General features: G+C 35.6%; 1 protein-coding gene across 11 annotated transcripts in view; it reads left to right on the forward strand.

Annotated features, from left to right (window-relative positions):
* The window catches only part of DCUN1D4 (defective in cullin neddylation 1 domain containing 4), a 42,691-nt gene extending 23,990 nt beyond the window's left edge, over positions 1-18,701 (forward strand). For all 11 annotated transcript variants that reach the window (XM_068402867.1, XM_068402868.1, XM_068402878.1 and 8 more), the window contains 7 exons: positions 4,373-4,464; positions 6,867-6,937; positions 8,551-8,642; positions 9,528-9,636; positions 13,579-13,683; positions 14,142-14,244; positions 14,355-18,701. In XM_068402867.1, the coding sequence (XP_068258968.1) occupies positions 4,373-4,464; positions 6,867-6,937; positions 8,551-8,642; positions 9,528-9,636; positions 13,579-13,683; positions 14,142-14,244; positions 14,355-14,410 (628 nt within the window). In that variant the 3' untranslated portion in view covers positions 14,411-18,701. The remainder of the gene's footprint in view (positions 1-4,372; positions 4,465-6,866; positions 6,938-8,550; positions 8,643-9,527; positions 9,637-13,578; positions 13,684-14,141; positions 14,245-14,354) is intronic.
* The last annotated feature ends 372 nt before the right edge of the window (positions 18,702-19,073 follow it).

A 19,073-nucleotide genomic window follows, 5' to 3' on the forward strand; every position in this document is an offset into this window, starting at 1 on the left:
TTTCTGAGAAAATGACTTCATTTAAATGTGGTTAAGTAGTTGATGTCACTTTTATAAAATGTAGGCAGGTTAATTTCATGCTGCTTTTTCCCTGCCCTGTCTCACATTCCTTCCTCTCTGTAGTTGGTAAAATGGCTGTTAGAAAGAGATAATAAAGTAAAAGCTAAATGCTCCTTAAGGGGATATTGGTTATAATATAAAGAAATATTTTCTGAGGTCTGCTGTCACTGTCCTGACACTTGACAGTGTCATGCTAAACTAATAAAAACTATTATTTTTCAAGCGAAGATTTTTCTGAGTCGTTGTACCCATATGTGTGTCTCATCTGAGAGACAAATATATACTCTTTGCCCACAGGTAATTTTTTTTTTCCTTGCTGTTCCTGATGGGCAGCATGTCAGGGTTCAGAAACAGAAGGGTAATTCTAAATGCAAAGGCTTGGAGTTTGCTGTTGTCCAGTAGTGACAGGTATAGCAGACACTCTGGGAAAAAGTTCTGCACTCACCTTTCTAGCTCGGATGATGGAGAAAACACCCTTTAGCCATCTTGTTCCAGTGTCAGTGTTCTCTGACAGTGGTACAAATTCTGGTACCAAAAGTACCAGGTATGCTCATTGGCCTTTCCTTTATGGAAGGTGTCTGTGGGGTTTTTACTTTACTTCCCCCCCCCCCCCCTTTTTTTTTTCCTCCTCCAGACTTTGAGCAGTATGTTCTTTCACTGCTGACGTGTGACTGAAAGTCTGCAGGTTCCACTTTTGGACCATCAGTGCATAAGCAAGTTACCAAACTGTAACATGGTCAGCATAATGGTTGTGCATCTGAAGGTACTGGTGCTGGTCATCTTGAGGAAGCTGTGAGCCATTGAGGACTTGCTGTTTGAAACTCGGATCTGTTCAGTAGATGTTTGGTGCTCCCCAAGTATTCAGATATCTACCGTGTGCGCTGTGGCAGTTTTTATTTTTCTGCGTAGCCAGAGACACTGTCATTAGCACAAAGACAAGGCACATCATCTTGCAGTATGTACAGAGAAATTCCAAAGATACGAAAAATATTATAAGATACAAAATGGATGCCAGATGTCTCTGGCAGTTTGTGTTTTTTTCTTCTGCACATATGGTTCTTGAGACAAGGAAATCTCTATTAATGATAGTTCAGAGGACACAGTCTTTGGAATCAACTTTACTCTCTGATACCAGGCTGGGCTTGCTGTGATAATTGAACCACGTTGTCCTAGGCTGTAATTTCAGATGCTTGTCTGTTTACTTGCTTGTATCTCACTGCTCATCTTGCTTCACCAAGTACTTCAGGGATAAGGAGTCTCTTGCTAATAGAACTAGCAGGTTTGGCTAGACTAGGGGGAGAAGCTCATTTGGTGTTTGGAGTAAGCAGGGAGAGAACAGGCCTTCATCTTTATATGTGAGAGATGACTAATGTGGGGTCTGCATTGGTGTTACTTGTTTCTCTCATACTCCTTTTCAAGTGATCCTTGTCTTGCAGAATATGTGATCTGCTATTAGTTCCTTTAGGTTGAGAGAAAGGCATCTGAGATTCATCCAGCCATTTTTGTTGCAAGGTTTTATACTTCTGGCTGTGCATAGTCTGTTTTCATTACAAACGTGGTATGGTGTCACCTGCACTTTTAATGAATGTCTGGCTAATTAGCTTGTAGCAGAGACTAGGGGATAGCTCAAGATTATATCCTTTCTGATTTTATTTTCTGAATTTGTGAAGTAATTTCTCTTACCAGTACATGTTGGAAGATCTGTAATCAGTTCTGGTTTCTCAAAAATCAAACTCCAGTGCTCAGATACTGAGATTTTTGAACAGCAGTGAGTTTGAGGCCAGAGCATTTTGCTTGGAGTTACTTGGCCGCATGTTGGGCACATGGACTTACTAATGAATATTGTTGTTTCCTGCAGTTCCTAAACAATGACCTTAGCCTTAAGCACAACAAATGACTTCAAGTCCCGTATCAGTCCTATGAAAACTTGCTATGTGTAGATGCAGTGAATGTATAAAAAGCTGTTTTTTTTTTCTGTTCTCATTCACCATTCCTCTTACACATGCTGCTGTCAGTGCTGTCTTGGTTTAGGCTACAGTATTTGGCTCTGCCACTTACAGATGCAGAAATCCTTTTTCTGAAATACCTGGATGACCTAGAGCTTTGTCAATAAATTTGTTTCTTGAGGGTTCCTTCCCAAATCCACTGTTCACATACTGGCAGCTAATGTGTGGATGAGTTATGTGAACAAGCAGGGCGAGGCACTTGGTTATCCTCCCTTTGTAAGAAAAAACTTTGAGTCTTGTGATGGATGTCTCTCTTTGGGAACCACATTAGCTTTGCATGTTCTAGGTTCCAGCAGTGCCGTTACAGACTCCTTGAATAAATAGAGTAGAATAGAATAAAGATGTTGACTAGCCCCTGCTACAGTCAGTTTTCAAGTTGGTATTCTAGTTGGTGTTTGTCACGTTTGTTTGCTACAAAAAAGGGGACACTGAATAATTAGACTTTTGCCAAAGTAGCAGAATGCCTCTTTTCTTTGTCTCAAGACATTTTTTTGATTCATCTGAATTCAAAATAGCCTAAAAGTATTGGATAGGTCTTTCATAATCACAGTTCATTGTGCAAGTATGAGAATGTTAAGTTATCAGACCTGTTTAAAAAAAAAAACACCATTCCAACTCTGACTTACACCTTCTGGCTTAGTTGCTTACTTACTGGGCAGTGCTGTCAGCCTGTTCCTTTGCAACTGCAGTAAAGCTTATACAAAGTAGGTAATTCAAATAGAAAAAAGCATTTTCAAAATTAAAATGAAAAAAACCTACAAATTATGGGTATATGAATATATGTGTTTCTGAGACAGGTATGGCTGGCATTTTTCTGCAGTGTTTCAGTTCATTGCAGATCAGTGTGTTTCAGTATAGTGTTAATTTTTCTTTCCATCTTGAAATTTAAGAGCATCAATTGTGTTTGTCTTCCAATTAGCAATTTATCATTTTGCTCTGACTAGTATTACTTTTCTAATGGTGAGTTGCTTTAAAGGAACTATGACAATAAAAATGAAGTAGTTCCTTGAATTACTGCGAGAGTGATCTGTGTGCCGTTAACTTCTAGCTACAGTTCCTCATAGTTGATAGCTGAACTAGGTGGAGGATAGTGGGATCAGTGTACTCTAAGGTCATAATTATAGACATCTTTCACATGTCTTTCTAGAAGGACAAAATGGTGATGAAATCAACTCAAAATTAATTTCATCAAGTTGTTTCAGAATTCTCCTTGAACCAATAGCCACTTTGTTGACCTCCCCCAGAAGGGTATGACACTGTTAAGAAGAAGGGCTTCATGCTTGGAACACTTACAGAGCCATTCTTGGCTACCTCCTCTAGTCTAAGCCATTTGTTCCTCGGCTATTTTCAGCCTTTGTGAACCCGAGCTACTGCAGAGTGGTGGAAATGGATCGGAGAATGCATATGCAGCAGTGAACAGCTACTTGGACTGCTGAGTCTCTTTCCTCTAACAGGCACAAATGATCCTGTCTCATTTCAGAAAAGTCTGAACAGGGTGCTGGAGTAACACATCAACTTCTGCGATGCCTTCCATGCTTTAGGTGTTTCAGATAATAAATTCAGGAGACTGATACTTCAGTGTTGTTTCCTGAATGTAGTTAAAATTCCTTACGCTTCCTCTCAAAGGGAGAGCATTACCTTGCCAGTCATCTCTAGGGGGAAGGGGCGCCATGGATCTAGCTTTTCTGATAACTGTTTACCCCATGATGAATGAGGTTCCTTGAGTTATTGTCTGTGAGGACCTGTAACCTGTTCTCTGTGGTTCTTTTGTGTTACCAACTTACCGGCTGTGGAATAGTGTAAGTGTGTGTCATGTCTATTTTGGCCTTTATGCTTTTTGTAGGATTTTCTGAGGAGGCAAAAAGAGTATGTGCAGTTCTTCTTTCTTAGTAATTCAAAGTGCATGAAGTATGTGTGACAGACCCACAGCCAAGTTGCAGCCCATCACTTGATTGTGGTAACTAATGGTGTGGACAAGTCTTGCTTGAACTTACACAAAGCAGTTTGGGGTTGAGTTTGAATTAGTCTGTATTTGTTGTAAGGAAAGTTCGTGTACATTGATAACAATTATGAATCAGTTGAAGTATGAGAATCAGTTGAACTATGACAAACTGAGCAAACACAGTATTTAGGTTCAGTGGTTCTTACTCTGTTAAGCAGTGTCTCAAATGACTGGATATGAGAACAGAGTGTTGGGTAAACTGGTTCATGAAAGGAAAAATGTTGCTGCTTACAGTGGCTGTTAACTAAAAGATTGCTTTTAAAAATTGATGAATTAATTACTTATTTTTCTTTCTTTTTTTAAGTATGTATAGAAAATATGATTCAACTAGAATAAAAGCAGAGGAAGAAGTCTTTTCAAGTAAGAGATGCTTAGAATGGTTCTATGAATATGCAGGTAAGGGTGAAATGCAAATTTCCTCCCAATAACAATTTAATCTACATTGGAATATAAAAATTGCGTTAACTGAGCTTTTCCAAGACTGAATATAGAGGCATTTTTGTAAAAATCCTGAAGTAACTCTTACTGTGTTCTGTGTAGCGTGAAGCTGAAGAGTTCAAGGGGCAATTTTGTCTTTGTCTCTATTCTATAAAAAGAATACAGAAGGTGTGTAACTTAAAATATTTTGGAACATGTATACTTTACTATTCAAATCTATAGTTAAAGCTGGACGTCTGTCCAAAATGTTGTTATGTCTCTGACTTTAGAAGTTCTGTCATCTGCCATGTTAGTACTGAATAGTACAGAATTATGCTTCAGGAGAAGTGTCTTTTAATTAAAAAAAATAAGGTGGAGGAGGTGGTAATGTTAGTTTTGTTCCTGCTGAATCTGGTGCTTATGGTTTCAAGCAAAGAAGTGAATAAATTCAAGTATCCCCTAGTAGTCTTGTCTTTACGTAGTTTTCCATCACAAGGTATAGGGAAGGTAGAGTGAATGATTAATTCTTGCCCTTGTGTATGAGAACTTTCTTCAGGCATTACTTCTAGGATTGTTAATTATGATCTGAAGTCACAAAAGATGATCCTTCAATAGTGAAGTTGGTTGTTGTATTAATTTTTTCACATGTGGTTTTCTGAAGGGGAGATCTTGAAGTATGGGGAAGAATGATCTCATGACTGTAAAGACCAAAAGGAAATTAAATAGGTGATTGACAAAGAAAATAAGGTCATCTTGCAGTTTTCTGATGCTGTCTTGGATAACGTTGCTCGCAGCTTGTTCTGTTTTGTCTGCTTCTTACACATAATGAAGAGTGACTTAATTTGATCTAATAAAGCATTTTTTTGTTCTGATAAAATTATATAAACTAAATTAAATACTTTGCGATCTCACTTGTCTGTGGCAGTCTGTGAGAGGAGATTCAGGCAAATTCAAGCCAAGTGTAACCGGTTAGTCTCTGCCTTTCTGACCAGCTTGAACTGTTTTTTTTACTCTAGCAACAGGGCTAACTCATTTTTCTCAAGACTTACATGGAAAGGAGGGATGAAGGGAAGGCTATATATGAAAGAACTTTTGAGTTTCCATTGGATGCATATACCAAGATATAACAGAGAAAAGCAGAGAGTATGATTCTGTTTACAGTATTGAGTAACATTCTAAAAAAAGAATTTTCAAAGAATAATCTCTTTTGTGTTATTGCTTCATAAGTCTTCTCCTTTATATATGCAGTTGACACTGCATTTGTGTTTTTTTTTCCTAGTGTGTCGTTACATGACAGAATGAGTCTTTTTAAAGACTGTTGTGTACACTCAGAGAACTGTGAGAAGATGTCATGAGAAGATGGGAAAAGATATAATTAAACCTTGTTATTTCTAGAATAGTAGGTCATCTAATAATAAAGCATAGCTTGATCTTCCCTTTATAAAACCTCTTTTTCTTGCACATGATCTTTATATTGGATGAAAGTAGGCATTTCAGCTTCTAATGTTTTTTTCTTTCCCAAATGAGCCCTTTTAAACATGAGTAAAATAATTCTAACAAAATAGTCCAAATACTTAAAATGTACTTAAAAAACCAGAATTGCACAGTACAATTCTTAATGCCCGTATGTTTTTTTCAATAGAGTATTGTAGAAGTTACAAATATCTTAATTTAACAGCATGTTTTAATAGTAGTACATTTTAATAGCATCTATATTTTGAATCTTTTTTTCCTTTTAAGTCAGCAAAGAAGTAGCTGGAACTCATGTCTTCCTTCCCCCCTGCAGTTACTAAAATTCAGATGATGTGTAGCCATCATACAGCATTACAAATAAACGGGAGCACAAGATTTTTATTTTAGGCTGTTCTTTTGTAGATAACATTATATACAGATAATATATGAGACAATAAGGAATGAGATTCTGGGAATGATAATGTCTTGTATCCTATAGCTGTGTATCACATTTTTATGTGATATGATCTTATGATAACAGTAGAGATTCAAGCCAAGAAATGAGCTTCACTAACCATTGTCCACTTATTTAACCGTGGTAGTATTATGTGGATGTTCTGCTAGTCTTAAGTGCGTTCTTACAGATCTTATTTACTCTTCCAAGATTATCTCAGTAAATGGGTAGAATACAGGATATTGTCAGGAAAGAAAAGTTGTTTTAAAGCTCTTCTGTCTGTTTCCAAAGGTGAGATAAAGATTTAAATGTATCCAAGTCTGATAGTAAGTGTGGAAATACTTATTACATGTCAAAACAAACCACAAAACCTGGATGGCAGTTCAGGTTGTACTGCGTGATTGTATTTCTCTTGTGCTGTAAAGGTCAGACTGTTTTAATTTTCAGAGATAAGTAAAATGTGTTTTGTTTGCAGGCACTGATGACATTGTAGGGCCAGAAGGTATGGAGAAATTTTGTGAAGACATTGGAGTTGAACCAGAAAATGTAAGTTCAAAGTCCATTTAGAAGATGCCTTATCTGTTATGATGTACATAAGCCAGTCTTATATCTTATTTTTCCATCAAGACTTAAAAAATTCTTGGGAATTTTAAAAAAAATTAAAGAAATATAAACCAGGGAGATTTATATAGAGATTTAGAAACAACTTGCCTTTATTTTAAACCTTGAACTGTCAACCTGTAAAAACTCAAGTTTATCTGTGCTGCCATCCCTTCTCTTTCACTGCCCCCCCCACCCAAAAGAAAGATATTTTTAAAAAAGAAAAAAAGCAGCTGATGGTTGTTTTTTTCTTAAACAATAAGACAACACTGGAGATTTAATGTAGCAATTAAAGTCATGTTTTCTTTGGGTTTTCTAGGAAGGAAAGGGATTTCAAATATTGTGAGCAATATTAGCACCCCCATTATGCCATTTCAAAACACAAATAGGCAATATGTGTAATTACACATATATATTTTATATGTATGTATATATAGAAGTAAATAAAATTTTAAAAGAAATTTAAGCCTTTTACAGGCTTTTTCCTAGTGCCTAATTTTTGCTTTTTAAATGTATATGGAAATCCCGTCTTTTGCAGGATTTATAAAGCATCATCTCTGACTAAGTAAAATGAGAATTGTGGTTTTGAAAGATTTACTGGAAATATAAGTGTAATTTGCTAATTTTGGAGTGTATTAGTGTAATAAACCCTTGAGATCTATGCAGACATTTGCATATATAAGTAGTTATTCTGATTTCACATTAAAAACCGTATAAAGCTGCACTAACATCAGTTAATGGCTGAGTTGCAATTTTTAATGACTTGATTATTTTTTTCTTCTAGTCTGCAGGGTCAGTTGTCCTGCCAGTTTTTCCATGTATATATCAAAAGTGGTTTCTTAAGTTCCTGAATAAGATAGTAATCTTACGGTATCATTATCTAAATTCTTTATTGCTTCAGTCTTCTTCACGAGATGTGAAAAGGACTCTGTTTCCTTTTGGGCAAAATCAAGTATTTATGTGTCAGCCTCTATTTTGATATGTCTTAATGTTAGTTCACCTAGCTTTACTTAACATTTACTCGAATTCTACTGCGTGTTCAGACCTGCAGAATTAGGTAGGCTGATGGGTACCCTGAGGTCGCTGGATTCAGGTGGGATCATTATTAGCTTTAGAATAATTGAAATTCACAGAGCTCATGGATTGCAACTGATGTTCATCTAGATGAGAGTTTAACACTTGTCAAATGTAACTTGTCGTCAAATTGGTACTTAAATTTTGTAGTTGTTTTGGGAAACCTTTTCTGTAGCTTTTGCACCAACTCATCTTCCTCATTGCGCTGCCCACTAGATGACTGTTCATCCTCCCTTGAAGCAGGTGGCTACTGGTAACTTGGGTGGATGTTCACTCTGTGTCTTTGCACTATTATCTTCTCTTTGGATTATATACAGGTTTGTCACTTTCAGGTTTTTTAACTTTTAAAATAGTGTAGCAGAGATCTGAACATCCCATTTATACAAGTAAAGCATTTGTAGCCTACTAAACAGTAGTTTTTTGAAAAAAAGTGTGCATCTTTTTGTTAATTTCTTTGTCTTCATTTTTTTTTCTCTTTAAAACAGGTAGTTATGCTTGTACTAGCATGGAAGTTGGATGCACAAAACATGGGCTACTTTACATTACAAGAATGGTTAAAAGGAATGACATCACTACAGTAAGTGCTTTGAAAAACCTCTTATGTTTGTGGTAGTAAACCCAGTTTTTTAGAAAAAAACAAAGTTTGATGTTTTGACTCATAACACCTAAAGCAGAGAGCTCTACTGTGGAGTAGAAGCCATATATTTTTCGTCCTCTTTATGGTGATACGGACACTTAGAGACAGCTTGGAACCTGACAGCTGCACGTTTAAATACAGTTGGATTAAAATGTCACAAGAAAACAGAAATGTCATGAGGTTCAGCATTGTTTCTGTCTGCAGGGACATCTATCTTTGTCAGTGGATTGGACCTATCTATTAGATATTGGTATGTTGTTAGAGCATGTATAGTTTAAAATGCTAAATAATACGAACCCTTTCTGTCACTCTGAATTGTCATGTTCTTTATAAGAGTTGCTTTCTCCAGTTGAGAGCTTATCTTCATGGCATAATTAACGTAAATGTAATTGAATAATCACATGTTTTATGGGGAGTTGGAGAAAGAACTGTGTTTTGTTTTGTCTTTCAGAACAGAATCACTAAAACTGTGCAGGAAGTTCTATAGTTCCAGCAAAGCTACAGAAGTATTGTTTCACTGCTGTGGTTTGCTGATTGTTTGCCATGTGTAGACAAGCTCTTAGTTTAATCTGTTGGAGAGTGCATTTTCTACAAAGCCAAACAAATTTTTATCAGAGCACCAATGTAAGACTGCTATTTTATCTAAATCCATTTCACACTGTGATTTTAATCAAAGCATTTTATGCAGACAAACTCATAAACATGCCTTTGTACAGAGTGATGTATTTAACATCAATGTGGATACACGTTAGAGATTCTTTTCTAAAACAGCAGACATCTGTATAAGAATGCAGACTCTAAATTCACTTTGTGCTTTTCTTGTAGATGTGATACTACAGAAAAATTGAGAAATTCTCTGGATTACTTGAGATCTTTATTAAATGAGCCTACCAATTTTAAACTTATTTATAGATATGCATTTGACTTTGCACGGGTAAGTACTGTGGAAGACCAGCATCTGAAATTAAAACTTTACTTTCATAAGTAATAATTGAAAGACTGTACACTTCTAAGTATGTTTCTCTTAAGCTACCTCTCAAGCATCTAACAAATAGAGCTGTTTGTGTTCTAAAAAAGTATATGCAAAATGCCAGAACTGGAAAAGAAAAGTATGTAGGATGCTTGATATTCAGTGGTTTAGTGTTTTGACATGTTTTGTTACCTCTCTTCTTCAAGCTATTTTGTGACTTCAAGGAAATAATTCAGGCCCTATTCTGTTGTATATTGGGGCTTTGCCACTTACTTCCACTGGCTTTATAATCTCCCTGATTTTTCTTCTTACTGTTAGAATTTTCTGAGCGTAAACATATTTAAAACAGGAAGGCACTTCAGGCATTTCTGCAGGTGGTAAAAATAACTAACATGATAGAAACTGGATATGATATAATATAAATACGGGTTCAGAAGGCTGTTGGAAGGTCATTAATGGTGTTCTCAGTATTTACTAAACAATATTGTGATATCAGTCTTCCTACTATAAAAAAATGTATTGATAAAATTGTACCTGGTATTGAAATCCGTAATACACATGAGAGTATTCCTACTTAAAGGGAGCAATAAAATAACTTTGCTTTTCTGAATTAGCATTTTGACATGGAATTTGGACATCCATCTTGCTAACATGATGGAATATACAGCAGATTTAACGTAAAAATGATCACAGGCAAAACTGAAGCTCAGATTTCAGTGCAGGAAAACCAAAAGCACCAAGAAAATTTGCAGCAAAAAAAGTAACATGAGAAAAATAATAAGAAGAAATTGAACTGAGAGCAGTTCTGATAGTTAAGTCTGTCATAAGTAACTCAGATTTGTGGTACATCAGTGCTTTCTGCATGTCAGCATGTGGAGATTCATGGTAGTTCACTTTTTACCAAAGAAACCTACAGCTGAATGTGAGAGAATGCATGGTATTAGTTAGTACGAGAGGAAACAAAGCCATATCGACATCTTAGTTCGTACTTTGCCGTGTGAAGATTTATTCTGCCGGTTTTGGTCAACATAAAATGCAAAGGCTAGAAATAACTAACATTGCCAAAGAAGTTCAAGATACTGATGGAATATTTGGAATAGGTTAAAAAATTTTTTACTAGTAGCAAATCTGCGCCAGCCGATGGTCTGTCAAACGTAAGTGCAGAAACTTAAAAAGAGGATAGTGGGTGGAGTTTCTTCAAGAGGTATCAAATTGATGTGACAAACAGTGGTCTTGAAAAAGAATTTAAACATTGAGACACAGATGCTGTGACATCATTTGTGACAAAAAACCCCCAGATTGTAGAACTGCAAGTCAAAGGCATATCAACAGGGGAATTGTCAAAACAATACTAGATTAATAGAATTATTGAACTTTTAATAGTATGAAGCCAGGGGAATTCTATAGGCAAATGGCATCCAGTAAGAATAGAAATGAAGGCTGACAAGGCTGATATATTTATCTGGATGTGGCGGATGAATCTGTATGTATTTTTTATCAGAATAATTGAAATGATTGATAGAAAAAAACTGATGGGGAGCAGTTTTGGTTTCTGATTCAGAAGATCAAAGGGTAATCATTTCCATCCTAAGGGTAATCATTTCAAGGAAGTGCTCCATGGCAAAAAACACTTGTCTAAACTTAAAACTGAAGTTTTAAGAGAGAATTTTTGAAAGTGTGATTTGGTATTTAGAGTTAGTTTGTCAATAAAAATAAGTATCATTGAGGTTTTATGCGGCATGCATGATTTAAGTGAGCTTGAATTTGAGGAAATAATTTAAAACACCATATGTCTGTATTAAGCACAAATACATTCCTCTCTCCCTACTTGCCATTGTCATTGCCAAGTTTGAGAACATACAGATGCTTGTATTTCATGGCTTAAATAGGCCTTTTATCTGAAATATTGGGGGGAAAAAAAAAATCTCAGAAAGACTGTCTATCATCAGTGTAAAACAAATACTGGAATTTATCAGAGATGTCAATATATGCTTTCCACTGTATCCAAGAAAGAGAATGTAAGTATCCGGAATGTATGTTAAGAATGAAATTGGAGCATCTGTCATGGCAGATGTGCCGTTAGGCAGTTGGAGGTGCGTATAAAGGGCTTATCTGAACAATTTGTTCTGAACAGTAGTCGGAGAGGGAGGATGTAGAAACTTAACCATGTAAGGCATGTAAAAACAGCATGGCCAAAGTAAAGGCAACAGAGCCTGATTTCATTAACACTTGAGTGTGTGGAAAGAATTCAGAGTATAAACAGTATGGAAAATAAAATGTATTCCCACAGCAGTATTTGTGCTTAAAGGTGTTTGTGACAGAGGCGTAAATGGGCTTTGGAAAGAGGATTAGTTTTTAGAACTATTTGATGTTGGAAATAAGTGAAAGAATTGTATCATATTAATACAAAAATGCCTTTGCAGATTTGTTTTTCAGCTTTTTTACTAATTAAAAAGCTTTGTTCATCCTGGAATTTACTTTTTTCCTGTAGATCAGATTGAGGGAAGTTCCTCTTGGATTTAGTGACCAGAATGTAAAACAGCTTCTGATGTTTTCAGAGTTGCTGGTCTCCGTACTTTTCTTCCAAAACAAATCTGCATTAAATTCTGTCTATACAATTTTAGAATTGAGGTGTATTTTGTATGAAATGGGTTTCAAGAAGAGAGGATTCAGTTGTGTCTAAGGCATTCAGTTGTTGTCTGGCCCTACCACATCTTTCCTACGTGGTAGAAGACAATTCAGTTATGTTTTGAGCTTGTTTTTTTAATAAAGATGTGTATTCTGTAATACATACAAGTGCACTTTTACAGGTAAGGTATAGGGCTCGATTCCCTTTGTCTTGGGTAGCTGTCTTGCACTGTTCTGTTAGGTACTCCCTGTATCCTGGATATCCCTATGTTCCTGTTTTTTCCTAATTTAGACTTGGCAGTCTGCAATTGTGAGTACATACAGAGAGATTGAGGTCTACAGTAGCTAATATGGACCTTTATTTTTTGTGATTTCATTAATTTCTGAATTTGTAGCTTGGTGCTATAACCAAGGCATAAAAGGGTGGAGTTTCACATCCCATCTCTTACCAAAATTTGTTTAATTTCAAGACAACAAATGTAGATGGATAAACTACTTAAAATAACAAAATGGAATCTTACATGTACACATGTTACTGTTGAGATGTGCCGAAGTTGTGTTATCAAATATATTAACTTTCCCACTGACTAGGTGTAATGAATCTGCTGGGTACAGATGATCCTTCTTTTTTTTTAGCAGAAACAAAAAATTACCCCCTAATCCTTAATATACTACTGCTACATTGAACTAAAACTGGGACAGTTCTGAGAGGAGTCTCCATGTGCTAGTGTATTATGTTCGCTCTGCTCATTTGAGAATTAATTTAATCTGAATTTCACGTAATCAATAGAATAACAGAACAAAGAACTTCCTTGGCTAACTCTTGCATAGTTAGTGTTACTTGATAGCTACTTAACTGTCTAGTGAGAGTTCACATAGTTGTAATAATACCACAGGAAATATGTGCAGCAATACTATTTTAAGAGACATATGGCGATGAGAGGCATACGTGCAAACATGGGTATGGGTCTAATGGCCATTGCTTTCTGGAAAGGTCTGAAGTTACAAACAGGAGTGTATGCCTCATCTGCAATAGCGGTGACAGTTTTTTTGGAAAATCTATAAAAAGCAGCATCTCTGTATAGCAAGCCATTAGCTATGAGGAAGGAAATTTTACTAGGAAGATGTTTTTTATTAAAAGCCACTGTTGCATACTGCTATTTAGTATTTATTTGTTAGTTTATTTTATGTATGGGTGAGCTGTAGTGTACAGGCAGTGGAGGAAGTGAAAAACAGTGAAATCATGCTCTTTTTTTCCTTTTTGACCTTTTTATGCAGGAAAAGGACCAGCGCAGCCTAGATATTAATACTGCCAAGTGTATGTTGGGCCTTCTTTTAGGAAAAACATGGTCCCTTTTTCCAGTATTTCACCAGTTTCTAGAGGTATGAAGTCTGAAACAGAATTACATTTTTTTGATCTGTCTTCTCTGACACTTTAACTAGAGGTAGAATGAACAGCTAAGAATTTTTTGTTCTGATTTAGAACATATTAACCCCCAAAGTGGCACTTACAACTGTTTATCTTTCCTTTCTTCCTTTTCCCCAAATCCCTATGCTGTTAAGGTTTATTTAATGCAGGGCAAAGTGTAGAATGTCTTTGATATGCTTTTGGACTTTCATTTTATTGCTGTATGTTTGTCCACTAAAAGATGTCTTAATCAGAAACATGAATTATTCAACATTAGTTTGACTACTTAGTGGTTTCTTTAATCCTGTTTAGTTTTAGATTGCATACAGATCAAAATAATAATTCATCACAAGGTTTAAATTTCTGTAAGAAAATCTGCTTTTGAGGGAGTTGAAAAAATATTTTAGTAACTTCTGTTTCTTGCCTTAAGCAGCAATCAAAATACAAAGTTATCAATAAGGACCAATGGTGTAACGTTCTTGAATTCAGCAGAACAATTAACCTTGACCTCAGTAACTATGATGAAGATGGAGCCTGTAAGTACTACCATATGTTGGTGTTCTAAAATAGTTTATTTCTCTGAGCTTAATCATTCAGTGTCCTTTTACAAAATTTTGTAAAATATAGTTATTTGATCTCTCTACAGGGCCAGTGTTGTTGGATGAGTTTGTGGAATGGTATAAAGGAAAACAGATGACATAGGAGTTTAACTATGCACAGCCACTCAAGAGTCATTGTTACCACAGTTATGTCAACCATTAGCCATAAACTGCTATTTGTATCAAAGTGCATGCTGCTTTTCTTGCACTGCATCCCTTTTGCAGGAACTTTTGATGTTTGCTATTTAACAAGCTAGCTATGCTTGCTGTGTAGCATTGTTCTCTTTGAAGGCTGCTTTGCATTTTGTATTTACACTACGAATTGATGAACTTGCCAGCGTCTTCACTGTGATTATGTGTATATTGCTGTCTAAATTTTGTATATGTGTATAAAAAAGAAGCTTCACGTAGGGACTATTTCTGCAGAAATGTATTGTAAAAATAATTTTGTGGCATATTTCTAGTCATCACTTACATGTTTGTTGAAACTTTAGTTATTTTGTTTTTCTTTTGGTCTCAAATGTAGCATTTCGGAAAATGAAATGAACAGACTGCTTGGACATAGTCATGTGAAGAACTATTGTCAATTTTTATGTTACTATTTGAGATGCCAATTTCTGAGGGGAGAAGACGTGCTGTGATGTTCTTCAGTGGAATTCGCCAAGCCTGACCTATTGCTTAATAGGAATGAAACATTGGTGTCTTAAAAAAATATACATATAAATATTAAAACACTGTAATAGTTGTACATGCCACAGATGATTTCCATTTGAAGAAAAAAGTACTGACTTTTTAATGTTAAAACTGCAGTAGTCATTACAGGTACAAATGAACAAATTAAAGTACCTTTTAAAAATGGGTTTTAGACTTTCGTAAATTGCCTTTGGCATACTCCTTTTAATTTTTGGTGTACCAAGAGTGTTTGGTCTATGTTGCAATCTAGTGAAATTGAAAGTTCTAGCTAAAATTAGTGGTTCGGGGAATAAAGTCTGCTCAGCCCTAGCACATAGATAATATAGATTTGGGGTGGTTTTTTTTGTTTGTAACATCAGTCCTTCCCAGCGTCTCTAACTTTGTGTTTCTAAGTAATTAAAAATATGATATCGAATAGTTAAAACATTACTTTTTCTTTCATGCTGGGGATTGGAATTTCCTAGCAGAATGTCCATTGCAGGCAGTGGACATGTTAAACACCAGCATTACATGAAAGTACTTTTTAGTAGGGACCACTACCTATTTTACTCATTTCTTTATCTGTATAGGACAGTTCTAGTGATTATTTTTGGGAAAATGAGTGAATGGAATGATGTTTAAGTTCTGTAATTTTATCATGTTGTCTTTACCTTGCCTTCTTTATTAAGTAATGTTAGTGTTGATTTTTACAAATAGGCCCTTGAAGTATCCGGTGCTACTGAACTTTGATTCCTAAGGATTTATTAAATGTTCCATATTGATTCATGGAGCATTTAACAAAAAAGGGCCAGTGGATGTTTTTGAATGAAGAATAACATTACTTTTCTGTAGAAATATTTTACAAGGTATTGGCAGTTTTGGCATTTCTCTAGAATGCAATCCAGAGGAAGAGGGGGGAAGTGTTTTATGTTGAATGTGAAATTTTCAGCTGTACTGAAGGCCCTATTCTGCCATCACTGAAATCAGGAACAACTGTCATTAACTTGACTACTTTCAGGATTAAGCTTAGTTTAGCAAAAGCACATTCATTTGCTGCCCTGGACCAGGAGGTTGTAATTGTGGTGCTACAGGTGATCAGTTGTGTTCAAATCTGTGTGTTGTTGCTGTTGGTTTTCGTTTGTCAGACTCAGCTGCCAAAGACAAAAATTGTTGGTGTGTGTTCGTGTATATTTGTATATACATAAATATGCAGTATGTATGCATATACAAAACGTAGAATTTCATGATGCTAAGAAGAAAATACTACCTTTCCCCATGAAATAGTCACATTCGGATTTCCGTGACACTAAATAGCGCTCTTTAAAGTGAATAGTGGTAAAACGTACATAGTCATTGCTTTCTCATGTACTAATACGCATAACCTTAATTCCATGTTTGATGCCAGTTTGCACAAGAAAATTAATTCAGTGGAGCGTGGTATTTAATGTTTACAATAAGCCTCTTACTAAAACACATACGTTTCATTAAGACTTCTGATGTAGATGTGTATATTACTATAGTATAACTGTAAGGAAATATCAGTGGAGCTGCTGGTTTAGTTCTTAAAAGAATGAACTTAGAAGCAATATAACTTTTAACATTATGCTAAATTGTGGTTGCTAACATTTTAAGTTAAATACTGTAATTGTTATTAAATGTTAAGCTAGTTACTGACTCTAGAAAACTGTTTAGCACAAATTGGCATGAATCCTGCAACAAATACAAGGTTTTCATAAAAGGTTTTGTATGTCACAAATAATTTGGCTTCCAATAATGGAAGCAAGAGCCAAAGACACTTTTAACCTTTTACTGTTATAGGTATAACTTTCAAATAACAGGGTCAACAGAAATCTGTTCAGCTCAACCAGATGGTCTTTTTCCAAGTTTTGCTAATGTTTAGCAGAATACAAAATTTAATTAGAAGCAAAGAAAACAGAGGAAAAGAAACCTCAGAAAGCACACAAACTATATAAGTAAACAACCTCTTAATTTTTTCTTTGGGTAAAAGGGACTGATGGAAAGGAAGAATGTGTTTGGAAATGAACCAGATATATGCTGCAAAGTTTTTTTCTTCCACTTGCAAGCAGGATGATTCTGTAGTCTTCAGCTGGTTTATAAACATGCATCTTCATAAAATAAACCACAAATTCAATTACAGCTTGTAGGCAGCTTTACTGACATTTATAGAGAACAAAAGGACTAAAATGGACCTGTGTGGCTCAATAAGCTTCCCTGTGCTAGCCATCCTTCTGGTTTTGCTCTATATGCTGATAAGCAGAGGATCCTGACATTGCCAGCTCTTGTATTTTGGAGCAATTCCCTCTCATTTTTTAAATAATTGTGGAAACTTAACTAAGCTACTCAATTTACCTTGTATTTAGTACAAGTTTGGTGTTTGCTTTTTTTGTTATGCCATCATATAGTTGATGTAGGTGGGTTTTTTTTCCTTTTGAAAAGTAGTGTACAGAATATGCTGACTTCTTGGACAAGACACTGAGAGGTCATTCTGGCAGAACTGTCACGAGTCTTATGCTAATCTTTCTGGTGTACTATTACTGTCCTTATAGCAGAAACTTGATGATCTATGTGCAATTCGTGTTTGGTGTTTGGGAGATGTAAAGTGGAAAGCCAGTTAGGGAAAGGAAAACAGCATCCAGAGTCTATAGCAGTGGACACTTAAGTCGACAGATGACAAACATTTGGAGCTCTTTGGACTCGATAATCTTAAAGGTCTTTTCTAACCTAAATGGTTCTATGATTCTATGAATATTAGTAACTGAAACATTGCACAAATTAAATTTCATTCTACAGCAAAATAATAGTAAGTATTAATATAATTCTGTGTTACAGTTGTTTTTACACTTTTTATCTTTTTCAAGGAAAGCAAGCTGAAGAGGATGGAATTTATTGGAATCCTTTATGTACTTGAGTTTTCAGTTACAACCTGTTTAAGGTTGTCTTCAAGCGACAATATTTGGGTTACCTTTGTGTAGCCTTTTCTAACATTTGTGGAGGACTGGAGGCTTCTCCCATTTTACCACAAATACATGCATTTTTTTTTTCATCACAAATATGCTCACACAATCAAAATCAGTTACAGCTCATTGCTACTTGCTTAATGTTCCCAAGTTACTTTTTTGGAGGGCAGGAAATAGACTTCAGTTGTGTTGAGGTTTTCCCAGATTTCTGTTGACCCTTGGTCACAAGTCTAACAAGTTGTTTAATACTCTTGGAATTCATATAGACAGCTTTAAACGTTAGCTTGTGCCCTGGTTTTATTATAACTGCTAAAATACCTCTTTCTAGGCCTTATATTTTGTCCTTTCATATTGCTGTAAAAGTGTATAGAATCCATCTCCCAACTAAATAGTTTGTTGTCTGTAATTGAGACCAAAACTCGGCCTGATATTTTTTGTTTTATTTTTAAATTTTCCCCCCCTCTGTGTGTGTGTGTGTGTGTACATGTGTTGTCACAAAATAGTACCCACTGACACTGCTGTTGCAGGAACAGCAGTTAACCTGTAACTGTGAATGCTTTATGTCTTAGTTACTTGGATATTACATAAATAAGGTGTGCTAAACTCCTTGACTCATGACCTGATGAAAATACTGTTACGCCATCTAACATGAGTTCATCCGGTTGATTTTTAGGTCTTTTGCTGGTGTTGATGTAAAATGGCATCCCACAAATAAACAGTATTTGTGTTGGTTTCAGCAACTGACTTAAGATTTTTCTGTGGTTCATACTTCAGAAATTCTCATATCTGAACGTGCATCATGTCAGCTGGCAACCTTTATCATTTAGTAGCAGAGAACTTGTACGTACAATCTTGTCATACTTATTTCTAATAGTAAGGCAAATCAGTATTTAAAACTTTGTTGGAAAAAGGAATGTTTCAAATGGAATGTGTGGGTGTAAAACAGTATTGTAATACAAAAGTTTTCAACAAAAAGAGTCAATTTGTGCAGGAATATCTCTTAAGACAAAATTTTACAGGAAGCATGATCATTACGTGCTTACCTCGACACAGTCTTTCAGCCAATGAGGTCCTCATAGAAAAGCTGTTGATGTATGGGCTGAATGAGCAGACAGT

The sequence above is a fragment of the Nyctibius grandis genome, chromosome 6, assembly GCF_013368605.1.
Source record: "Nyctibius grandis isolate bNycGra1 chromosome 6, bNycGra1.pri, whole genome shotgun sequence".
Lineage (NCBI taxonomy): Eukaryota > Metazoa > Chordata > Aves > Nyctibiiformes > Nyctibiidae > Nyctibius > Nyctibius grandis.